The 24,553-nt window shown below is 40.2% G+C and overlaps 1 protein-coding gene across 1 annotated transcript; it reads right to left on the bottom strand.

Annotated features, from left to right (window-relative positions):
- Positions 1-423: 423 nt before the first annotated feature.
- NAA30 (N-alpha-acetyltransferase 30, NatC catalytic subunit) lies at positions 424-21,960 on the bottom strand. Its single transcript, XM_052783535.1, is given in 6 exon segments — positions 424-3,740; positions 10,939-10,994; positions 13,038-13,161; positions 20,614-21,300; positions 21,302-21,550; positions 21,850-21,960. Coding segments are annotated over 5 exon segments (1,251 nt in total). The 5' UTR covers positions 21,548-21,550; positions 21,850-21,960; the 3' UTR covers positions 424-3,602.
- Between the last annotated feature and the right edge of the window lie 2,593 nt (positions 21,961-24,553).

Here is a 24,553-nt window from a genome sequence, read left to right on the forward strand (position 1 = left end):
TAAACATAATTGTAGAGGGAATAAAGCACAAAGGATTTTTAAAAGCCATAGGATCCCCCGTATGCTTTTAGGAGAGAGAGTTCTCAGCTTTGCAAGGGCTGCGAGCAGTTCTTGACTCTTGCGTATTACAACTAAAATAATAAAAAACCCACTCCTTATCTCCCAGGAAAGTCCAGAATGACTACATTAGTCATAACTTAACAGACATGAAAAAAGGATCCATTTTAGTTCAGCTATGACACTGATGTTCACTGAAATGCTATTCAAGATGCTTGCAACACAGGCATGGAAATGAAAATCAAGTAGTGATAAACAAGTCTCTTGTAAAATTTTTTCCACCATTTCTCTCTCAAGAATAAGCATATATTCATATTTTGTAGACAAAGCAAAACAATCATTAGAACATTTCCATTCAAAAGGAAATAGATAAACAACTTAACCATTTATTTGACTGCATTGTATTTAGACAGCTTGTACATTTCATAACCCCACTGTTTTTGTTCTCATCAAAAAGGATAAAGGGACAGAAGAATATAATCCACTCAAAACAGCAGTCCAGTATTTTGAGATACACTTGATATTTTCATAGATGCCCACCTGATACCTGAACTCCAATATAGGTTGTAATGTTTATACAAGACCTGAAATTTTTTTATCATAGCACTCAGTTTTAGCAATGTCTTGCAGTGCCCTGAAAAATAGTTTGTGACGTATTATGCAACGCCAATTAGATTATGCCTACTTTTCTTGAAGTGATCAACCTGATTAGTTCTTAAAAACACAATATAATGCAAACATCCATACCGACATGTCAGCCAATAGCAACATTTGGGCAAATTTAAATATAAAAGCGATCAACTCCTTAGATTTGTCAATGCAAAAAGGTGAGGGGGAGAGGACTGTGTTTTAGCAACAGACATGAGAAATAACCAACTTTTCACTGCTAGATTTCTTTTGAAAACGTATTTTCATCTCTTCGCAAATTCGGAACTTCCCACTGGAGATCCAAATCCCAAGCAACACAGAGAGCAAATCTGTTTCTTTTAATACGAACCAACACATACAGCTTCAGTATCTTCTGTAGTGAACTGTGTGTTACACAGCAGCAATATCAGAACCTTTCAGGCAATGTGCTCTTTTAAAAGAAACGTGCACCTATTTTGCGCAGTATTTTCAAAACGTGCATGGCGACAATTACTTCTTACAATAAACAAACAGAATTGTATTTGAAGTTTGCTCAGAAGCGATGTTTTGGCAGTGCCTTCACAAAAAGTGATTTCAGCTAACTTCCGAGTCGGCTTTTGAATCTGAAGACACCCACGGCTTAAATATTAACCAATAGAAAACTTGCCTGTCTGGCTTTTCAGTTTTTAAACATCAGCAGACACACAAGATAGCAGTTTGCAATTTGCGATACAAGTCCAGCAGCTGTTAACAAGGTATGAAACCTCCCTGATCCGTCTCCTTCGTTCAAGCAAGCCAGAGCAGTCACTACGTCCTGGACCACTGGAACATGGTTGAGAGAAATCTCTTTCGATTGATTTAACATTACCAACATTTAAGTCTTAACAATGAATTAAACCTCCTGAAAAGCTGCCCAGAACAACTGGCAAACCTGAGGCATTGGGATAATGTGAACAAAAGGTTTTATCATGTCACAAGGCAGTAGTGGCAACATACAGGCTTTACGCTGAACTCCAACGTGTTCTGTGAATAACGGACTCCAGTTTGTAACGCTTTGTCTTGGGCACCATTTTAAATACGAGTTTTCTTTACTGAGGGGAACAAACCCCCTCAAAAGTACAAATGGTGTCTATAAGCAGAAAACTCCGAAGGGCCAATTTCCATTAAAAATCTTTATTTTCAAATACAACTCATAATTTGTACATGGTAAGAAATGCCCATCACCATGTGCGATTGGTCTGTGCAAAATAAGGCTTTCCTTTAAATCCAGTTTTCCTGCACAGGGCTCTTTTCCAAATGTTACTGGAGGTAGGGGTTTTGTTGGTTTTGTTTTTAAATGTACAGTAATTAGAAAACAAAAAAAAACAAACCCATGACTCAAACCAAACCCTAAAAAAAAAAAAAAAAAAAAAAGTGTAGTAAGGCAAATCTGAAGAGTATGCTCAACTACAGAAGAGCAGATTCACTGAGAGTTCATCCTTTTTTCACAGATTACATAGGTTCTTCCACAAGTCAACTAATACTTTTTTTTTTCCAAAGTGAAAAAAACCCAACTGATTCATAGAACTGGGCTATATAATCACACTGAACAAGAAAGCCTAGACACTGTAATTACTGAAAAAAAATGATGGGTATTGGTAAAACCTATGTAAGCCCAATTAAAGAAAGGAGAAAAAAAAAAATAGAGAAAAACGGAGCAAGAGTGAATGCGAGAAAGAGGGAGAAAGAAAGAAAGAAGTCCTTCCCCACTGCTTTGATTCTGGAGGGAAAAAATCCCCCAATAATTTAGCTCATATAAGTTTAGAGAAAATGAGAGCAGCTAAAAATGGATACAATGCACCTTGAAATTTATTTCCAAGACCAAGAACCAAAGATTGAAGCATTTTAGAACACTGAAGCAAAGCAATCTGAATCTGCAAAAAAATTGTTCCAACTATCTTAAAATAGCTGTTTTTCAGAGCTTCTAGCAATAATTTTGATTAAATAAAAATCATACCAATTTACAGTAATTTCCTATATCTTCTTTTAAAAGTCCCTCACTCTTTTAATGAAAAAAGTGCATCCAAAACCAGCAGAGAATTACTGGTGACATCAGGTTCTCTTTTAGCAGCTACTCAAGGTTTTCAAAATAGCTTACACTTCTTGCTATAAGAAAAGAAGGGCCTTCCAAACTCTCGTTTGGGAGAAGTATCCAAATTATAAAAATCTGAAATAATTTATTATCAAATCCAGAATTTAAATAAAAGCAGAAATTTTCTTGCAAAGACAACTGAAGAAAGTAAAAGAATAAAAGCATGCACTCCAAACTTAGAGGTGAAGACAAATATACTTATCTATACAGGCACTGGCAGACGCAATTTAATTGTTACTGTTACTCATTGTAACACACACCCCACCCTACAATACATTTTTTTTCATTCACTAATCACTGAGGTACCAATATTTAAGAATGGAAAATTCAATATTGAAAAATAAAACCTAAAATTGAAGCCTTTTTCCAGAAAACTATGGCAATTTTTGTATGAAATGTTAGTATACTTATAGAATTTTACAATCTACATTGGCTTTTTTCTGGAACCAAAAGTCGCGTTCCACATACAGGTTCTTTGATAAAATGTTCACTGTGTATGTAATAGTCAGTAGACTTGCAAATGAATGAACATATCTTGGCTATCAACTGGCACATCTTGCTGGTACCAAAAGAACTCGGAAGTTTGAAACAATCGGTTTTAATTCTGAACAAATGCGCCATGCCAAAGTGCAACAAATATGTGCGACACTCAATGAGACACTGACAGATTAAGAGCTGCATGGAAATTACTAAGTCCACCTGCAAAGCAATTTTGTACAAATTGCATTGCATGCAAAGGACAACTCTGCGCTGTTGGGACGTCAGTTGCTTGATGTGATGGTTTCTTTTAACGCAGCCATAGTTTAAGACGCAGTGCATCAACTCCATTTAAATAGTATCTGAACAGCCTCTTGTCTCGCACAAAACCAAGGTTTTCATAAAGTTTCAAAGCAGACTTATTTGTGATTTCTGTTTCCAATACAACCTTTAAGGAAAAAAAAGAAAAAAAACATATCATATTAGAAAGCAGTTGCAGTTACATGACTACTGAAACAATTTCAAAGCTTTTATTTAAAGGTACACTTATTAGCAATGAGTGGAATTAATTTTTTCTTGTCCTGACTTATTTAAGCAACCCATCTCCATTACAATATTTAAAAAAAAAATAGCAGTTAACCAACAATCATAATTGTAAATAAGTTTCATTCACATCAAGATTCTAGCTCTTTGCTGTAAATAGTATTTCAACTCATTACTTAATAGCTAGGGTAAAAATCAAACAAACAAAAAACAAAACCACCCCCCCCCCCCCCCCCCCCCCCAAAAAAAAACCCCAAACCAAAACTAAACAAACCAACCAACCCCAACCTACCAAACAGGTCAGGGTCCAAAACATACTTTGAATTTTGAATGAGTAACTGAACTTTTGCATGTCACAAGAACTTGGCACATGAGCTTTTCTTTAGCCATTTAATATCTTTGACCTCTAATTCGATAGATTTAGACCTAGATACAGGCTTCAGCATTCTACAACTAGCTGTCAGACCCAATGTTTACAATGAATATTTGTGCTCAACACAAGTATCCCAACCTCAAATCAGAGTGCACACCAGGAAGAAAGAGCAGCTTTTTCCATCTTTTCCCCCCCGTGTTTATAAGTCCTGTCATAAAGAGCTTAGACCAAACTCAAGTGTAAGAGTAGTCCAAATTAAGCAAAGACTCAAAATTGTCCCAGAAGTCTCAAGTACAGGCAAATAACTACACTGGAGCTAACAAGAAGTTAATTACAAAACTGCTGAAGAATGTCCCTCTGAATTGTTTTCCCCTCTTTTCTCCAAACACACTGAACAGAGCTTTGCCATAACTGGTAAGCCGTGCACCCACTCCAAATAATAAAAACTTGTTCTGCCTCTTTACTGTTGTCCAACTCAATTATTTAAGGATTCTGCTATTAAGGACAGATCATGGTTGCGCAAGAACACAGGCTGAACTAATAAGCTGACTAGACTACATACAGTCCCATGACAATGTACATTCACATATTAAACAAGAGCTGATGGACACTGTAGAAAGACCACACAATGAAAATACAGCCTAAGCAATTTCTGCAGCAAACCAGTGATCACTGCTGGTGTTAAGTCCACTAGTGGCTATTTCTAAACCAGCATTTGATACCCACTCTGTGTAGTCAGAACTACATATATAAAACTCCCCAAGTCCAAAAAGAGTCATCTACCCCACCTCAAAACCCAGGACTCTCTTCTCTTCCATAAAAGCAGGAAAACTGGTTAACATTCCCCCCCCCCCCGCCCTGAAAACCAGGAACAAAATATTAGCCTGTATTTGTACAGCAGTTTAAATCAATCTACTTTAAGGACTCTGTGGCCCCCCTGCCTTCAGGCACACATTTCCATCCCCCCTCACCTCTTCTGCCAGCTCACTAGGCTTGTTGCTGAGCTACTTGAAGAAGCAACCTGGTAAAAAAAACCTTCCCTTTTTCTCTGTCAGGTTTGTTTCCTGCAGTCTGAGGAGTGGCTAAGCCAATGTAAAAGAGGGAAGCAGCCAGCAGTTAGACTGGTCACCTTCAATAAGATTTAAAAATCCATTTAATGTATATATTTGACCATTACTCAAGTTTCAAGCCACTCTAACCACATTCCAATGGATAATTCCCCCTACGCTTCTCAGTGTAAGAATGTTGAAGGAATAGTAAACCTGGGCTAACAACCCAACGAACAACATAAGACTTAGAAGTAGTTCGTCTTCCGAAAAGGAACTAAGAGTCACGCATTAAAATATTAACAGTCAGAGTTCTTAAATTACAGCAGGACAGTCTGTTGTACCTGCACACTTAAGACAACCTAATTCAATTCTTAGTCTTATGGCATGAATGAAGAGATTGAATTTCTCTAGCTGGCACCTCATAGACTACTACTATCAAGTCTTGTGACTTGATCGAGTACTCTTAGCATCCTTAATCCATTAAAATGGATAACTATTATTTCCAACGAATTATGGAAGTGCAATAATTTTCCTGAAGAGTGCTATTTTCTACACAATTATGCGCATTGTACAACTTCTTAATTCAAATTAAAACAAAGCATTACACCAAAGAGGAAATCTGACCCATGTAAATCCACAGTGCAGGAGACTATTATTTGAACTCTTAGCTACAAATGGCATTCAGTCACATAAAAGTTCAGTAACCTGGCAAAGTGATATAACAAGTCTGTATTCAACTGCAAGCTCGAACACCTTGCAATGCTAAAAGACTTCCAACACTGCAGATCATTGAATTTAAGGGAGTGGTTAAATGTTGAAAATCAGGTTTGTTGGAATCCCACTACCTGAGTGAATGCTCGTCTGGAAAGCAAATGCAAGAGATTTGCTCTGGCATTTCTAAGGAAGGCTCTGCACAATGAAAAATAATTCCCTGATCTCAACATATTATGTTGATCTCAAAGGGCTAAAGACACGTTTCTATTATCTAAAAGGGAAACACAGTCATATTTTATCCAAATTCCATTAGCTTCATTTTGTGAGGGATTCATCTCTTCCTGTGTGAGATTTTCAATCAAGCTGCAAACCTTCAATCTTTACGTTTATTTCTCGTCTCATAGGGTCTATTTTGTTGTACACATATGCCTGTTCAATCCTCTCATAACACAACCACATCCTCCCCTGGAGACCAGCAAAGGTCTGATCGGATTTAACAGCATTTTCTGAACAAGTTGCAACTTTCTGAAGGCTGTTATTTTCTCTTATGTCTTAAATTTCATAAACCTAACATTTTATCTCAACCGTCTAATTTTAACTGGGTTTAGAAGCAAGAAATCTTCTATAGTGAGAGTGCAATGTTTCTTGTTATTATGTTTTCATAAACTGAAGAAAAATAGAGAGGTCAAGCTTTCTTGCTTCTTCAGTTCAAACTGTAAATGAATCAAGTTTAAAAACCAAATCATAGAATGAATACAGCCAGATCAAATAAGCAAATGAAGAACGTACTCTCTCGGCACTCACAGAAGACGTTGCTATTCTTACTTCTAAGTCTGGTGTATCATCAGACTCAAGTTATGGCTGCTTCTCCAGTGTCCTTAATCAGTTTAACTGCCTTAACTTTTAAAGAAAATTAGCACCCAAAATATAACACTTAATACCTTAGATGATTTGTAGATTAATAAAAAGCTAAGATGTATGTTTTTAACCATTTCAAATAGGATTATATAAACTATTGACATTTAATTTTTACAAGCGGGGTACTGAATTAAAATGACACACCTACTGGTGTGGTCAAAAAACCCCACTTTAAATCACCCTAAAGTTTCAATGGAAATTCTCATGAGAAGTTGCAACTCCTTTTTACATTCTACATTTTGCTTAAAAAAGCTTTTAAAAGTCCCACTTACTAGAGCCTTATTTTGATTAGTTACCAGTTACGTGGTACATTATTTCAGTAATACAAAGTGAATGAATCGTATGCAGATTACTTGCAGTCCTTTGTTACGGATGGAAAACCTACATATGAATGAACAACTCCTCCTTTCTAATTGTGATTAAGGGATGAAACAGTTCCACATGAAGGTCTTAAGCAGTATAGTTTTTGAAAATTGCTTGTCAGTAAAAACTAAGCAAATCTTCAAAAAACAACCAGACACCCAACTTGCTGGAGTTAGCACATGCTTTCCTTTTTTACACTGGAAGAAAAATCTATTCAAAACTTTGGAGATGGGAGCAAAACTATTCACCTTCACCTCATTTATTTCCATAGTTCGCATCTTCTATGCAACCAGCCCATAAAGTTATTCTAAATCATTGTGACCTATTGGAAACTTTGGACACTCAGGCCATTATAATCTCGAAAACCTTCAGTTTACTACCCCAAATATTAGAATTCATTAACATCAAATGTCTGAGAAAGTCACCAAGGTAAAAAAAAACCAAAAAACCAAAAAACCAATATCTCAAGTTTTGTAATGTTATATCCAGACACTCCAGCTCAAAGCATGCTGTTGAGTACTTTCTTCAGGCTTGAAGGTTATTTCTAGTTCAACCACCCACCCCCAACATCAGATCACTTCCCTTGTTTCTATTCTAATGTAGGCCATGGCCAGCGCCATGGCCAGCTCCTCCTCTCCACACAGATTCCATTCCAGACAATTCACTTCTTCACTTACTCACCCCACAGCTTCCTCAAGCCAGGAAACAACCCCTGGCTAGAAGGATATTGCCTCTCAGCTTTGAAGCATTGCATATAGCATAAACTACCTCTTAGGCAGCTGGCTGACCACAGAAACTTGCACTGTAAATCACTCGTTCCATAGGTTTGGCTTAGTTTATTCCCACAAAATTAGTTTATAGGAAAAAAAGTTTCCTTAAGCATTAAAATATTGCAGCATACTTTAAAATGCCAGCACATCAGTAATGATTTTTCAAGATTTTCATCTATGGTGTTGTATAAAAATCCTTTATTTTTCAGGACTCAATGTCGATACCTCAAAAGTCCAATCTACAGTACTTTGAAGAGTAATACACTGAACGAAACATTTATCAGATTATATGCCACAAGTTATTAAAATTAAGTACACTTACTGCATCTATTCCATAATTAGATTGAAGGGAGGAGTTTCCAAGCAGCCTTTGAAAATTTTCACCCACAGCTGCATATTCATGTTTTTAATCCTATTCCAAGCAAGTTTCAGAAAATAGCATTTTTTTTAATTGCAGTTCATCTTATATCAAGTAGCAGCATCTTTTTATTTTCATCATGCTTCTGATTTTATTAAGGGATGTAGAAAAATATCTTAAGAGCAGCGGAGATGATTAAACTATTTACACACCTCACGAAGACAAATTACTGTGATGTACTGCTACATTTTTTATCAGCTCTAGGCATCAATTAGACAGCCAGAAACCACTCTCCCAACAACTGTTGCAAAAACTGATGAGGGCAAGCGTCTTGGCTCTGTCAGACAGAGCTTTTAATTGGTGGCTGGTTGGATTTTTCAGTTTCTGGTCATGACTGAAAACTCGGCGATCCACCATGTGGTACAAGTAACCAACATCATTATTTTGTACCACGTATATCTGGAAGAAGCCTACACTTGGTGGCAAAGAAAAGAAGAAAACATGAAAACATTGGCTATTTGGTTGTAGACGACCTGTATGTGAAAAAGAACAACATAAATATATCAAATCAGTGTGGGTATGCCTCTACTGACCAAGCAGAAAGTCAGAAATAAACTCTGCTTGCTCTCCACGCTGCCCAGGCATGAGCTCCCATTTCAAAATTCTTTGCCAGCACAAGACTCAGCTGATGCAAAAGCCACCAAGAAGCAGGGCGTAATTACTTCAGAGTCATCATCCCACAAACACAGTTACACAGTTTCCAAACTGGAACTGAAACATGCCTGCACCTGCCCAGCACACAGTTCAAGGAGCTTGAATTGTAGCACCCTCCATTAAAGAGGGACAGCAACACTCTCTGAAAAATGCCCTCTGCGCTTAGTACAAAGCATTTATACAGCACCATAGATGAACATCTGTGACTAAGACTTAATGAGGTCTCACTGCAGACTAGCCTGCAATCCTTATCACATTTATTTCATTTTTATGAAGACAAAGAGTAAGAAGGGCTCTTGGACTGATACAACAGTGGTAGGAAAAAAGACAGACACAGGAGAGATCATTATGCATATACCTGTTAGATAGTCCAATTTCGAAATAAAGTTACATGAGAAGTAGTACACATACACTCATAAATCATATGGTAATTATCGAAACTCTGGTAGCTTGAGTGGAAATAGCCAGTTCTACTGCTGACTCTAACAACAGTAGGCAATTCGCTTCACTTCTCTGCTTCTCAATTCTCCAACTGCGATGTGAACAGTGTGATACTATTCCTCAATTATTTTTTAATCTTGAATACTCTAGCAATGGCAAATGAATTCAAGACTGTAGTGGAAAGCAATGGAAAAAAACCCCAAACAAAAACTCTTTTTTTGATTAGTTCAATGTATCAAGTAGTAAAACAGATTAGAGCAAAGCATATTACATACGATGACAGATGCAACAAGCCAAAACAAAGAACTTGAAGAATTACAGAACTATCAGATTGCAGTATACTGCCAGAGTACAGCATAAATTAGAGAGAGGAAAAAAAAAAAAAAGACACCAGTAAGCAGAGACATGAAAGAATCTGAAGGGAAGAACAAATATCTCAAACAATGAATGAAGTCAGAACATATGCAGTGATGCTTCAAGAGGCATAACACAAGTGGAAAAATAAACAGGTTATGTGCCAGAAGCCCTGCAAAAAAAATTGTAGTTTTGCATAAGAAACTTCACCGCACCGCAGCAGGACAATTGAGGGAGCAGTTGAAACAAGATAACAGAGAGATCAAAGGATCATTAACTATGATACACTGAAACAACACAGTGCTCACTTATCAGGAACAAGCTAACAATTGCATTGTACCAAGGAGATGAAAGTTAAAGGGACAGATAACCAGATTAAGGGATGTAGGGAGAGTTCCTCAGAAGTTAAACATAGCGCATAAAGATAGTTAGTTGCTTCATATATATATATATTAAAAAAAAAAAAAAAAAAGGACTGTAATCTGGTAAAAGGAAAGACTACTAACACATAGGCCAGAGAAAGTCTGACAGTGATTCAGTCACTTTCCTTCCAAGTTTTCATTGACATGCTAGATCATTAGAGTTCTGTTAGTGCTACGTACGCACTGTCAGAATAGCCTGATGACTTGCTGTGATAAAACCACATTCTGCAATACTACAGCACATACTACTCCAGTACCTCTGTGTACCCTTTAAGTACGGAAGTATTACACACAACATGCAAGTTACACTAGTCAGTAGCACCTTAAACTAGTCTTTGGAGGAAAACATGCCTGCAACCGAAGGCTGAGGCAGCTTTGCAAAGTAAGACAAAACCTGAAACACTGAATTTGAGCCCTTATGACAAAGTTAGAAAATCCTTCTCCTATTTGTGCCATACGTTTTTCTGAGGCTATTTTTCCTTTTATTATAAAAGGAACAGCTTCTTACCAACCCACTCCCCACCTAAAAAAAAAAAGTCCTGTAGGAGAGAAACCTGTGAAATGAATCCACATATAGGAGAATGCAAACCATTTACATTATGAAAGTTTTTGATTATAAAATCTTACCTCATCACAATCTCCTTCAACCATAGCATAAATAGCTTTCTTAACCAAGTTTGTACCTGTAATATAGATTTCAGTAAGTGTCAGAGTTGCAAGGCAAAAGATGCTAGTTTATATATGACTAACATGTGTGCTACCTACATGACACGACACCTGGGGAAAGCAGGGAGGAAAGAAAGAAAGAAACAAGAAGTTGCAGTCAAGTTGCAGTCTCAAGATTGAACATTAAAATAATCTGTGAAGTTATCCAGAGACTCAGCTTGAGCGCAAGATTCTTCTAACACAAGGATATTAGAAACAGGCTTCTATGTTTAACTTAGTGTTATATATAGCCTTCCAAGATGTGATTCATTCCTTTTTGTTGCATTTAAAGTAAAAATCTGCTGGCACGTACTTGAAGGACATTCATCTTCCAAGGGAATTTCCTCTTACTAAAACAAATACTTCTATTAGTAACAGAACTTATGAAACCACTTTTCTTGTGGCTCACTCCCATTTGGATTTGCTAGTATCTAATAATATGGTTGAAGCCCATCCCTTCCCCTCAGTCAAGCATTAATTTAATTCTTTATCATTATTTTTCATCTATTTCACAACAGTTCTACAAATGTAATATCCCTACCTGTCTGTAGAATTGGGGTGAAATTGAAAGTTGATTTCAAAGTTATTAGTGGAAAAAACTGCTGTTCAATGAAATTGCATAAATCTCACTTCCATAAGAAGGCTAAGGAAAAGGAAAAAAAACCCCAAGGAATCTAGAGAATGTTTTAAAGTATTCTCAAAACTTTAATAAATTAAGATTTTCATTGAACATATGACAAAACCGTACTACATAGAAAACAAATCTTCAGATTAACAGCACACTTTGAGAAACAGCAAGGTGGCAAATGTAGGAAAAAGTCAACATACATAATGCTAAAGTAAGTAAGGCTTTAAATATAAAATCTATTTATATTATTCTAAAAAAATGAACTGACTAAAGCAAGGGAAAAATCTTGCAGAGACTTTCATAATAACAGCATTAGTTCTTATTTACTTATGAATCCAAGCACCTGCAATTAAATTATGGCAGGTTCCTTCATGACTCAGCTAAAAGGAAAGGAGACAGTGATTTCTCAGTATCCTCTTCCCTCTGCTCCACTATAGAAACCAACAAGGGCTTTTGAATTGCACTGGAGAAAAAAAAAAAAACCCACACATGCTTGAATAGTCATGATAATACATAGTGCTTCAAGTCTTTTGGAGGTTTTTTTTTCTTTTTGAAGAGGAGAACAAACACAATGGTACCATTCTGCAATGTATGGCCGAATTTTTCCATTGCAAGTAATTTTCTGTCTTCAATCACAAAAGTATGAGCTGTTCAGTGTGAATGAGTGGTGAAGCTCATTTCTAGCCTTTAAAGCTGATGTCTACGTTTTAAGTTAAAAATGTTACAAGATGCAATTTCACAATAACCAACACAAAAAAATAAAGTTCCATAAGAACAGGTTTTTAATTAAGCCAACTGGAATAACTGGTGTTAGAATGAAAATCCCCTCATCAGGGCAAAACTGATTGAGGGAGGGCAAACTCCCTGCCAAGAGTGATTTCTTTTGTCATGTAACTTCCCACAAAACAGATCTCCATTGCAGTCATTCAGGTAGCAATACACAACTATTTTTTTTCACTTATTAATACAATGAGGTACATACATTCTCCTCGATGGGCAATATATGCGTAATTGATAGGGGAAAGCCAGGGGATAAGTTCACTGAAAAAAGATAGACTGAACACAACACAGAAATACAGTGATGAGGGCACATATAAAAACGCAAAGCAATTCCTACTGTTGTTATTTGACAGTTGTAATAGGCAGAGGTAAGGGGCTGCTGCCTGCCTTTCTTTTTAGCTTTATCATATCCCTGATGTAAATCTCATAGGGCATTTCAGGCTATTTTAACAAAATAAAAAAAGCTACTGGGGAGCTTGTGTGGTTGAGTAAGGCGGGGATGACAGACAAACCACCACATCTAGAAGTTCAGTTCTGCTTAAATCTTTATGACAGCTACAGTTATCCCAACTACAGGATTTAAGTAAGAAGTAACAAAAAAGGCTATTCTTACCAATTCCTTTTCTTCTGTATTTGGAATCCACTGCTAACATGGCTATATAACCTCTGCGGAACATCTTTTTGTGCATATCCAGCTTGCAGACGATGGCACCTACACACTCCTCACCTACCATGGCCTTAAAGACAAACATACACGTATGCATTCTCAGTTTGTGATCTACAGTGCTACCAAAAGTAGTAAACCAGTTCATTTTAAGTGAAACAGCCACACAAAATTTGTTTGCATAAAGCTATTAAAAAAACCCTAAATAAATTTTAAAAACGTCTCCAAAAGTATAAATAAGGTTAAAGGACTCTTATTTCTTCATTACATTCAAACAAAGTTACAAGTCAATTAACAACCAATGAACTGTCCTGGAGAGAACCACGTTATTACTCCATGAAGTCTACAGGCAAGAACATGTGTGATAGAAAAGGGGCGGGGGGGAAGACCACGTTAAGGCATAAATCATCCTTTCGTATGGGCTGTCACAGAGGGAAAAAAAGTCCATTCCTGTTTTATAGTGATCTGAATTTTCATGTACAAGGGCTGTGGCAGATAACACGCTTAATTTTTGTCTGGTTTTAATGTCAAGGCCACAAAGGATCAGAGAAAAATGTTGCTGTGTTTAATCTTTAGCAACTGTCATTTTCAGTCATATAACACCCAAACAACAAACAAAAAAAGCACACAGTTAATTTCACACATTTTAACTGTTCGGAGATTTCATTTGTTAAGAGCTATGCACTGACAGTTAATCCCAATGGTATTGTCGCAAAAAGCATGGTCAAGGAGATGTAGTTATTCTGAAATATTGGGGGAAAAAAAAAAAAACAAAAAGAAAAGAACCTAACTCCTCCCCAAACACTTATCAAACCACTTGCACAACCACTGTGTTCACAAAAATTTTACCATGAAATATATTAGAGAAAGAGTGTAAGAAAAACTAAGTCAAGTTAACTGAAGGATTAGGCAGCATGAGAGATTAACGACATTATAACCTGCAGCAGTAAAACTGAATAATGCTGCAGAGTAGGATAGCATCCAAGGGGAGAATGAATTACTATTCATTCAGGAAAGATTGACAGAGATAAAAGAGAAACTCATAATTGTACGTATGGGTGTATAAGTGGATCCACAGACTTTGATAGACCTGTATCTGCAGGGGGGAACTAGCCTTCGGCTCAAGTGTAGCAACTAAACCGGGACTACAGCACATGATTGGCACAAGCATGTGCCGGCACAAGTGCTTCTGGATAATCCAAATTTACAACAGTAAGACACGTCAAATGAAAAGGCCTTGCCAGAGCCAGTATTGCCAGGCCTCGGCGCAGGCCACCTGTGAACCCAGTGCTCGCTTCTCCAAAGCCTATGGTATATACTCCATAGCCTCCAACCACCTGAACTTTTTTGTATATAGCTTGTAGGCTAAGACTCTATGGACAGAAGATATATTCATGCAGATCATATTGCAGGCACAGACGGACAGTTTTTTTGCCCCAAGAATAATAATGTCTTCTAGCATCTCTGCCTGGATGGCGGGTTATTAACCAAGTTAGCTGTCAACCAGGAGCTGTATCAAAGGTGAAATGAAGCAGCCCGAAATGTACGAGCTGGAGTTCCAAAGCTCTATGATACAGCATGATCCTAACGCCATTTCTAATATAGTTTAAGCTCATCAGGCAAATACAATTATTGCTAAATTTTTATTTGGCAGGAAAACACATTTTTTAGCAGTATCCAAGAACAACCCTGAACAATCTGAACAAGTGGGTTTTAAAACAGCAAACAAAAACTGTAGCATGATCTAAATGGACTGAAATACACAGCCTCTAAGCAGTCTTTCATTTGTTCTAAAATACAGTTTATTCCACAGAAAAGAAAAGCTGTACTTATACTAAAATTGTCTATGCAAAGTGTCAGCTCAAGGCAAGTTTTGTATCTCAGCTCAGACCTGAGAAAACCAGGGAGTTAAATAAAGAGTATCATCAGACAGACTGTTCATAACATTGCTATAATTATGCAGAGTACCTAGATGTAATCTTATACCTCACTTAAAAAAAAAAAAAAAGCACACCACTAACTAGCCCTGAAGTGAACACGTGCAAATTGTTGATTGTAACCATCATGTGGAGAATTTTTTAAGATACATCTTTTACACACTTCAAGAGTAGTGACATTCTAGACATTGCATATCTGTGTTTTTCCTTCTTTAGGGCACTTTGCAGAAAAGCTATGTTCATGAATCATATATTTAAAATGCTAAATGAACAGCAAAGAATTTTGTTTCAGTGATCAAAGAAGCGAATACCCACTGGTTTTACCACTGTTGCCAGAGAGCTGAATAAAGTATGACTTTATTAGCAGTTCCCCAAACACTTAAATCTATTTCTCTGTCTTTAGGCAGGTAAGACTGCCAGTTAATCTACTGTTGTTCCACTTACAGAGGGAGTGCTGCATTTCCCCCTCAATTTGATGTTTTTTTGTTGCCTTGCCTCTCCTTTCTCCTTCTCTCCAACGTCATCTAAAGCTGGAAATGAACCTAAAATGTGATGTAAAACTTTGTAATTTAAATCCCTGGAGAAGGTTAAACTGTGTAAGTAAAAAAAGCCAGGCTGAAATAGGGACAGTGGGAAGGAGAGAGAAAAAGTAGTTCCCACACAACACCATTTACGAAAAGACAATTATGGGCCAAATTTTCTTTTCAGGTATATGAGAGTACTTCTAAACATACAAGTTTCTACAAACAGAATTCAGCCCAAGTTACTATTATATATAACAACCCCACAGAGTACTATAAGATTTACTTCAATCTAAGTCATTAGCAGGATTAACATACATGAATTCAAATCCAATATTTGCATCAACTTTGTTCTTATGAATAAGTTTAAATGTTTAAAACAAACTAGATTTTAGTATCTTTGTACTGCAACCATGTATTACTAGAAGAGTTAGCACAGAAATGTCTGTAAATCAGCAAGAACATTACTTTTCACAAAATTAAACAATTGGCATTAATTTCATTAGTGAAGATGGCATTAAGTCTGTCAGCCACAGTCTGAGTATGCATTTAATACCCAGATCCTGTGACATTTGTTCTCATTTAAAGAAGATTAAAACAACCAACTAGCCCCTGAAAGAGGAATATTTTGCGATTCAAATGCAGTAGAACCTGTGCTACTGCAATACAGCTTCCCTTTCACACCAAAATCCATCCCAAAGTATCACAGAAACAGCTCTGTATGAATCTTTTGGCTTACATTTAGCGATCATGTTACTGAATGCCATTAGAGGATACATTTAGGCTAATGGTTTTAACCTAAAGTCTGGCAGTTCAGTCAGAGCTCTTTACAACACCAGGCAAATCACTAAGTTGCTCTGTTCCCACTCTATGAAACTGGACAAGAGTAATTCCCTCCTGTGCAAGGGCACTGCCAGAATAACTACACTAGCTGTTGTTAAATACTCAGATGCTGCAATGACTGAAGTTTTCACAAAGCCGCTAACAGTGAGAAGTAGCACAGCAAGCCCGTATCTGAAACCACGATCACTCCTAAGAGGAAACCAGAATACAGAGAGAGTTTGCAAATTGGGAATGGATGTTACAGAATTTCTTCTTACGTCTGCCATGAAGCTAGGAAGACTTCCCAGACAGTTTCCTAACTTTTCTGGTTCTTTTATGCCCCAAGTTTCCGCAACTGAAAAACAGGGACAATGTCTTACAAGTCTTAATTTCAACATGAAGTACGCTTAGACTCTTGAATAAAATACAATTAGAAAAAAAAAGAAAAAAAGGCAAAGCATTAGTATAAAACAAGATCTGAACTGCAGTCATTTAGGATTTACAACACATTTAAAACCACTTACATGGAATTAATAGGTTATTTTTAAACTTGTGAAAGTTTAAATTATAAATGCTGCTATAGCTGGTGGCAAAGTTAAGAACCCCATAAAAGCACAGATTTTTCCAGATTTTTCTTAAAAGGCAGCTGAGCGGTGCAGTATTGTGAATTACAGGAGAGGTTACAACACTCAGTCAGAACTCTGCTTTTATTACATCCTGTCTTATCCCAACTCTGGCACACAGAAAGGTTTCCTAAGCTCACCTCTCCCATGCTAAAGTATTTTGAAAACAATTTTCTGAAATATTTAATGTATCAGTTCTAAATGAAAGTTTTAGAACTTTAACACTGCTGAGACTAGAAGCTGCAAAAACACTTTAAAAGGAAGCTACAACTTTGAAAATGCATTTACAATCCATATGGGGACAAAGCTGTAGCAATGCTTAAAAATGCTTCACGTGAAACAAAAGATACCCCTTTCCTCTGTTATTTTTTGACAGAGGAGTGGTTATCATAAGTCATTTGAAGAGAAACTGGGCTGACAGAGCTCCTGGGAATAAGTGAAAACCAGGCATTCACAGGGAATCCACACCCTGCACACAGTGCAAACCTGCTCTTCCAAAGACAGGCAAAACCTGCGTTTAAGCAGACAGTTGCAGTTTATGGAGGAAAAGGTTATTACCTTGCAACAGCTCAGTCACATAACGCTGCAGTGTAACACATCAGAACTGATCATCAAGTATTCCCAATTTGTTACCCCTAAAGTCAGGAAGACAGTTACACGGATGAATTTGACATTAAAATGAACATGTTTTGATGATTCCTAGTATCTCCGGGTCCTTTTAAAGTGGAATATGAACCACTTTTTTGAGCGTACAGTTAGGAAATGGTTTGATACGGCAAAACCATGCTAGTAACTAATTAGGATTGGTCCTATACCTTCCCTCCAGCTCTTCTCTTGCACCAACACCAGTGCCTGTGACATCCTACTATGAATATATTTGGAGCTCTAAACCAATAGAAACCTGACCCTAAAATATATACATACGCACACACTTGTAAATATATGGTGGTGGTGGGAGGGCTATCTTAGCTTCCCAAATCAGAGAAACACAAGGGTTGGCACAAGCCAGGAAGAGGTAGTTGAACAGAAAGGAAAAGCAAGCAGGCCTTTTGGTTGCACTAGCCATTAGAGCAACGGTGCACCTTGGGAAGGCCAAGCCAAAACTCAGCAAGTTTCAAACTCACAAGATGATCATCATCAGGAATAATGTTAATAATGCCCCCAGAAAACAGCTCTGCATTGTCAGGTATCCAAAATGCTAGGTAGCAAAATTATGGTGTTTAAGATGGTTTACTGAATAAATACCAGCAAGGGACAACTGCTGACGATTCATGGAAAATACACATCCCATCTTCAATTGAAATGGTGTTAGTACTTTCCCCTCACATGTTGAGAAAGGGAAGGGAGTCTATGACAGTGCAATGAAGACAGGTGAGTATGCATTGTAAGATTTTTAAAAACGGTGATGGTGAAATTCAGTAAAGGAATTGATTGAACCCCTACAGATATTTTTTTCAAATACAATCACATGGCAGTCTAATCCCTCTCCCCAAGACCAGTCAAAACCAACACAAAACCTGAAACCAGAAGGGTGTGCGGCCGTAAGGCATTAAAGACAAATGATTCTGTGAGATCAGGCACTATGCCTCCGTTCACCATCCTGACACTGTTCTTGCTAATTGCAATATGCAGTCCCTGACTGAAGATAAATATTTTAAAGAGACTTAATACATAGAAGTAGTTCAGTAATCCACTAACCACAGGAACAAATTAAATTTTATAGAACAGAAAGTCTTCAAGACAACCTCTAAAAAACAAACCTTAAAAATACTAAAACCAGTCACAAAAAAACCCCATCAAATTTGACTCAACATACTGCAAGACCTTCAAATCATTAAGTAGATAACAACTTGCTGGCTTTAAACATTCATAGACACATAGTCTTCTCTGCAGTTTTATGTACTTTACATTGTTCCACCCTTCAAAAAAAGGCAAATACACAGAATTCAAGTAAAGGTTTGTTGATTCTTCAAGGCTACCAAAAAAAAAAAAGCTGTCACTACAAAATAAGCTTAAGACACTTTCTTTTCCTTGAGTGGTATCTTATTCTTTGAATGCAGTTATCAAAAATCATCCGTTTTAGTGCTCTGTCAAACAACTTGCCATTGTTCTTTTTGTAACAAAATTCTCAAGTTAGTCCCCGACAAAAAAATAAAGATTTAAAGTCTAAACAAATGCATTGTGATCTAATAGTATCCAACATTACCTTGGCATTACCAGTGATACACTTGGTGCTTAAAGTACGGACATTTCTAGTTCACAAGCATTTATTTTCAGTATGAGGTAAATCAGTCATACACATAGCTCAGTGCTCGAAAAATACCATTCTGCTCTGATCAGCACCCTTACAATGGCAAACATGACTTTGCATCAAACAACATTTTCAAATATTTTCATATCTCTATTTTGTTCCAGACGGCAATGCTTCGCTCAACTTCCTATAATCCTACTGTATTCCCTCTTCAGGGTTTTAAGAGGCACGGTTCTGAAAATCCTCCTATAAATCATATAAATCCCACTATAAATTATACCAGACCCTAAACCAAGAACATTCAGGAAGTTTAAGGCCAGATGGATTTCATTAGCCTCACCTCCTGTACTCATATCCTATTAAAATTTTACAGAGATACTCTAGAATTGAAGGGTGCCTTGGCTCTGGCTAAATCATACCTTTCAGAGAGGTGTCCAGCCTTGATTAAAACATCAAGAGAGAAGAATCCATCATTTACCTTAGCAAGGAAGTGCCATACACTCCCATCAGTGTTCTGTTTTGCAGACGTAAGTTTTCCTATGAGTAAATCAAACACACCTAAGCTCCCACTATACACATATACTCCCCTCAGGCCAACTTATACGCAGTTTCATATACCTGTGGACGGATTATCATCCTAAAAGCATGCTTTCCAACTGAGACACAAGTTCCTCCATAAGTGCTAAAGATTTAGAAAGACAGGGTGACAGCTAAATCAGTCTTTCCAATAGTGCTGTAGGAAGCATATAAAACTAAACACATCGTTAGTACAGCAAGACAATCTAAGCAGCACAAGAATTTCGGCATGCTGCGTACACTATCACACCTGTAAGAAGCAAAACAGTTGTACTTGTCTTTTTCAAAGCAAGCTCACAGATAAAAAGTCTACAAAACCTTTTACAGTGTCTCTCCGTGTACCACCTAACATTTATATGCTAGCCATGCTGAATTCCGTTTTAAAACCATTGTGCAAGAATTACTAAGCACTTGTAAGACACTAGTGGACTAGGTACTTTCTTTTTTAAATACAAACCTAGGAACTGAGACAGAATGATAAAATGAGCTACCAAAGGTCACAAAAGTCAATGTCAAAACCAAGATTAGAAGCCTTGAATTCCTGGATCCTAGCCCTGTGCTCAAACCCTTTCCCCACCACTTAAAAAATGTAGGAACTTCAGGCATATGCTTTACCTATACATGCACAGGTCACAAGGGGACTTCATTAGGAAGACAGGTACTTCCAAAAAAGCTTGGCCTTATCCACAAAAAGATTATTATAAGTATTTCCACAACCGTCAACCCTTTAATCCTCTCCTCCCCAGCCCCAAACCACTCCCAATTCCTGCCCTCCCTGCCCCCTCTGGCACTTACCAAAAAGCAAAGTTGTGGCCAGTTGTGGATAAAATACCTATATGTGTAAATGGAGTAGGGTTCAGACAGATCTTTGGTGATCAGTCTCATGATATCGGGCATCTGCAGCTCTGACTCATATCGGACGTATCGTATCGTTATGTCCTCCTCGGGCTGAGAGTCCGTTCCCGAGCCTTTCAAACTGCAAGCTGCTGCTAAGGACCCGGAGAGTAGCAGCAAGGACTCCTCCTCCTCCCCTCCTTCATCCCCCTCCTCCTGCTCTTCCTCCTCCAAGCCAGTCTCTCCTGCCAGTCCATTGCGGCCTGCAGTCTTAGCAGCAGTCGTAGTTGTGGCAGCAGGCTGGCTCCTGTCCTCTCTTGCTGCTGCTGCTGCTGCTGCTGCTGCTGCTGCTGGGGGAGAAGGAGGAGGAGAGGGTGCAGTCCTTCCCTGGGAAGGGAGGTGGTTGGTAAGGGGGGATGAGCACGGTGCTGTGGTCGGGGGCGATGACTGCTGCTGCTGTCCGGAGCCCATTGTTTTGCTGGCTCGCTTGTTCTCCAGCCCCTCGGGGGCTGCCCCTGCCTCCGAGCTGAGGATCTTGCTCTTGAGGGAGGCCCGCAGGTGCCGCAGCTCGGGGCTGATGAGGCCGTTGAGCTGGTGGTTGTGGTGCGGGGGATGGTGGTGGTGGCGGCGGTGCTGCTGCGGCCCCCCCCTTGCCGCCGTCGCTGCCTCCTCCTCCTCGCTGCTGCCGCTCCCGTCCGCCCGCGGGTCCCTCCTCTTCCTCCTCCTCTTCGGCTTCCTCGTCCTGGGCCCCGGTGCAGGCGGCGGCGGCGGCAGCAGCGGAGGTGGAAGAGGAGGAGGAGGAGGAAGCAAGCCCCCCTCCTCCTCCGGGGAAGGGGGAGAGCGTGTCCCCCTGCGGGGAGAGGACGCTGCTAGGCCCCGGCGGTACCTCGGCCATATCCTACGGGAGAGACCGACACAAACTCACCGAGGAGGAGGGCGTCAGACGAGACGGGGACGGGGGGGGGGGGAGGTGGCGGCCTCACGGGCCGCGGTCGGGGGTGGGGGTGGGGGGTGTGGGGGGGCGCGAACAAAGGCAGAGACGGTGCCCGGGCCCCGCCTCGCCGCCCCGCCGCCGCCTCTTCCTGCTGTCCCGCTCCCCCCACCGCCGCCGCCGGGGCCCTTCCCCGGTCCTTTGCGGGCCCCGGGCGGCCGCCCGCCGCCGCCGCGGCCTCCCCGCCCGCCGCCGCGGCCACTCACCCCCGCGTCTCCTCAGCGCCGCGGCTCCCACTCTCCGCTCATCCAGCGGCCGCCAAGCGCGGCCGCCGCTGCCGTAACCCGCCGCCAAGTTTCCTGTCAGCCCTTACGACACTTCCTCCCTTGGCGGCGGCGCCTAGCGACGGCGGGGCGGAGCCGCCACGGAGCCGGGCGGGACACGGACGCTTGGCGGGACCCGGCCGCCCTCACGTTGCCGGCCCGGCCCCGCCGCCCGGAGCCCGGCGTCTTTTCCTCACGGGGTCCTGCCGCCCGGCGGGCACGTCGTCCGCGCTGACAGACCCAGGAGGCTCGGGGCAGCCGCTCCCGGGGCCGCTGTGGGGGTCGCGGCCTGCCCGGGTGAGGCCGGCCCTGGGGTGAGGCTCGGGCCTTGGGGCCCGCTCGGCCTAGGCCGGTGCCCCGGTGCTGGGGCTCTGCCTGGGCGCCGGGGTCGGCGGACGCAGGTTTCGCCAGCTGTGCCAATGAATGCTCCGGCAACGGCGGCGTTGCCCTCGAACGTCTGCCTTGGCTGCCTGCCCTGCCCTCGCTCACGCCCCAGGCGAGGCTCACGTTAGCGTCTGCGCTTTCTTTATTTGATCAGCCCAAACCTGAGCGGGCACGGGCGCTGCCCACGAGGACGCTGCCACGCTGTTTAGTCTAGGGACAGGAGCCAGCAGCGTTTTGGTGACGCTCTGTTGCAGATGAGAGAAGAGCGCAGGAGTTGTTCCTCTTCCTTCAAAGGCAGCGTGAGGGATGTCGTTCCTCGTCTGGATAGGCGAAGGCAGGCCTTGGACTGCGTTGTGCAACTGATAACAGTAGAAACTTGGCAATGCTGAAAGAAGCAGTCTCAAGCGATCTCCGCTGCTGTTCTGCGTTAGATAATCTCTGTTTTAAGAACATGCTACTAGATACCGCAGCAACAAACGACGCCTTTAGACGTGAGGATTCTATTAACATGCACACGTGGCCCCTCAAAATGCAGAGAAATAGTGGGTTTTTCCTTTTCTCCCATGAAAGCCTTGCAGGGCTGTTGTAAGTCTTTCTCGTTTTTATTTGCTACAGTTATTTTTCAAGGAAGTGACAGGTCTGGACTTAAAAGGAAAATCCACCAACTATTCTACGTGTCCTAACAGGATTCTTTAATTAGGAAGAAAAGAGACTATGGGGTTACAGGCTTCCATTTACGGATTGCTGAGTTCTGAAGTAACATAGGAAAAGAGTAAAATAGCTTTTTGAAAGTGAGTGAATTATAAGGCTTTTACTATGTAATCACTGATGGAAATACTTACATTCTGAGAATGAAATGGGTCTCTGTATCCTTTTAGATTTATTAATTCTTTCTCAAGACTCTGTTCAGAAAGATTAATGCATATTATCTCTATTCATGTTGGCTTTATGTGTCCTGCAGTCGCTCTGCAGATTTGCTTTTAGACACTTCTATCTGCTGTGCAGAGGTGTTCACATACATAATTTTGTTCAAGGGTTTAATGGAGTTTTGTGTGTGTTTTCAGGCACCAAAGGATGCTTGTGGGCCTGATCAGAACTGCTCCGGCACAGCAGCAGTGCTGTTATGTTCACTGTCCTCAGGTAGTTTAAACAGAAAGAGCTAACAAATGTCAGTGTAGGGATGGCCCAAATTCTGTTCTCACTTGCCATGTTGTGGCAGTGTGACTGAGAGTGTCTGAGCCATGTGTTAGGGTGATATCTGTGTTACGAAGATGATCCAGCACCAGCAAACATTGTTAGAGTGAAGATGATCTAACTTATCGTGAAAACACTCTGTTACCTACAATGAGGTTACAGGTACCATGGAAAAAAAGCCTTTCTTGTGTGCTCTCTAACACCCTGGTAACTTTTTGTGTTCCACTTCCAATACCTGTTGAACTGCTTCCAAACTCAGAAGGTCCTAGTTCTGATGTTGATCTTAACAGTTCATTGTCCATAGTTAGGATCTGTCAGACCAAAGGTGGACAAGGGTAGGACAGACACCTCTGAGCTGGTGCCTTTGAATCCCGTTAATGTCAGTGGAGAGGAAAGGGCACTCCTGGGCTGGGATTCAGGTAGATTTCTAAAGCAGGTCAGGTGAATTCTGCTTTGAAGGTACCATCATCCCATTAAATAAAGGGAATTCAGCATAATTAGTTCATCTCGGGCAGATACCCCCACCGTCACTCTCTGAAGTTAGGTGGAAGGTGTCCTATGGCTGTTGTTGAGATGTTCTCAGTCTGAGTGCCTACTGTGCCTCTTAGTTGTCTTTATTTCTTGTCTTTACTATGACAACAGCTGCTTTTTAAATTAATGTTCCGAACCGGAAGCGGCACCTTTTTTTAAATAGCTTTAGGTGCATTTTATTCCTTAGATTTCCTCTCACTGCTTTTTGAACCTCCAGCAGCACTGAGCACCCTCATGCTGTTGGGAACCTCACCTTCTGAAGTAGGGATGTGGCTTGAACACAAGCCTCATTGCTTCTAGTTCCTTGTTCAGTAACTCTGTGACCTTGGGGGTTTCTGTGGGTTATTTGTTTGTTAAGAAAACAGCATACACTTAGGAAACTTAGTTCCGTTATCTATGAAAAGAAAGGGAGCTATTGATGGCCTTCCTCTTTTTCTCTTAAGTATTTAAGGCAAGTACCTACACATTGATTTAGCTTCACAGCTGCTCGACATTAGATCTGAACTCAAGGAAACCTTGGTGTAAAATGGACATCTAA

The sequence above is a fragment of the Harpia harpyja genome, chromosome 3 (assembly GCF_026419915.1).
Source record: "Harpia harpyja isolate bHarHar1 chromosome 3, bHarHar1 primary haplotype, whole genome shotgun sequence".
Lineage (NCBI taxonomy): Eukaryota > Metazoa > Chordata > Aves > Accipitriformes > Accipitridae > Harpia > Harpia harpyja.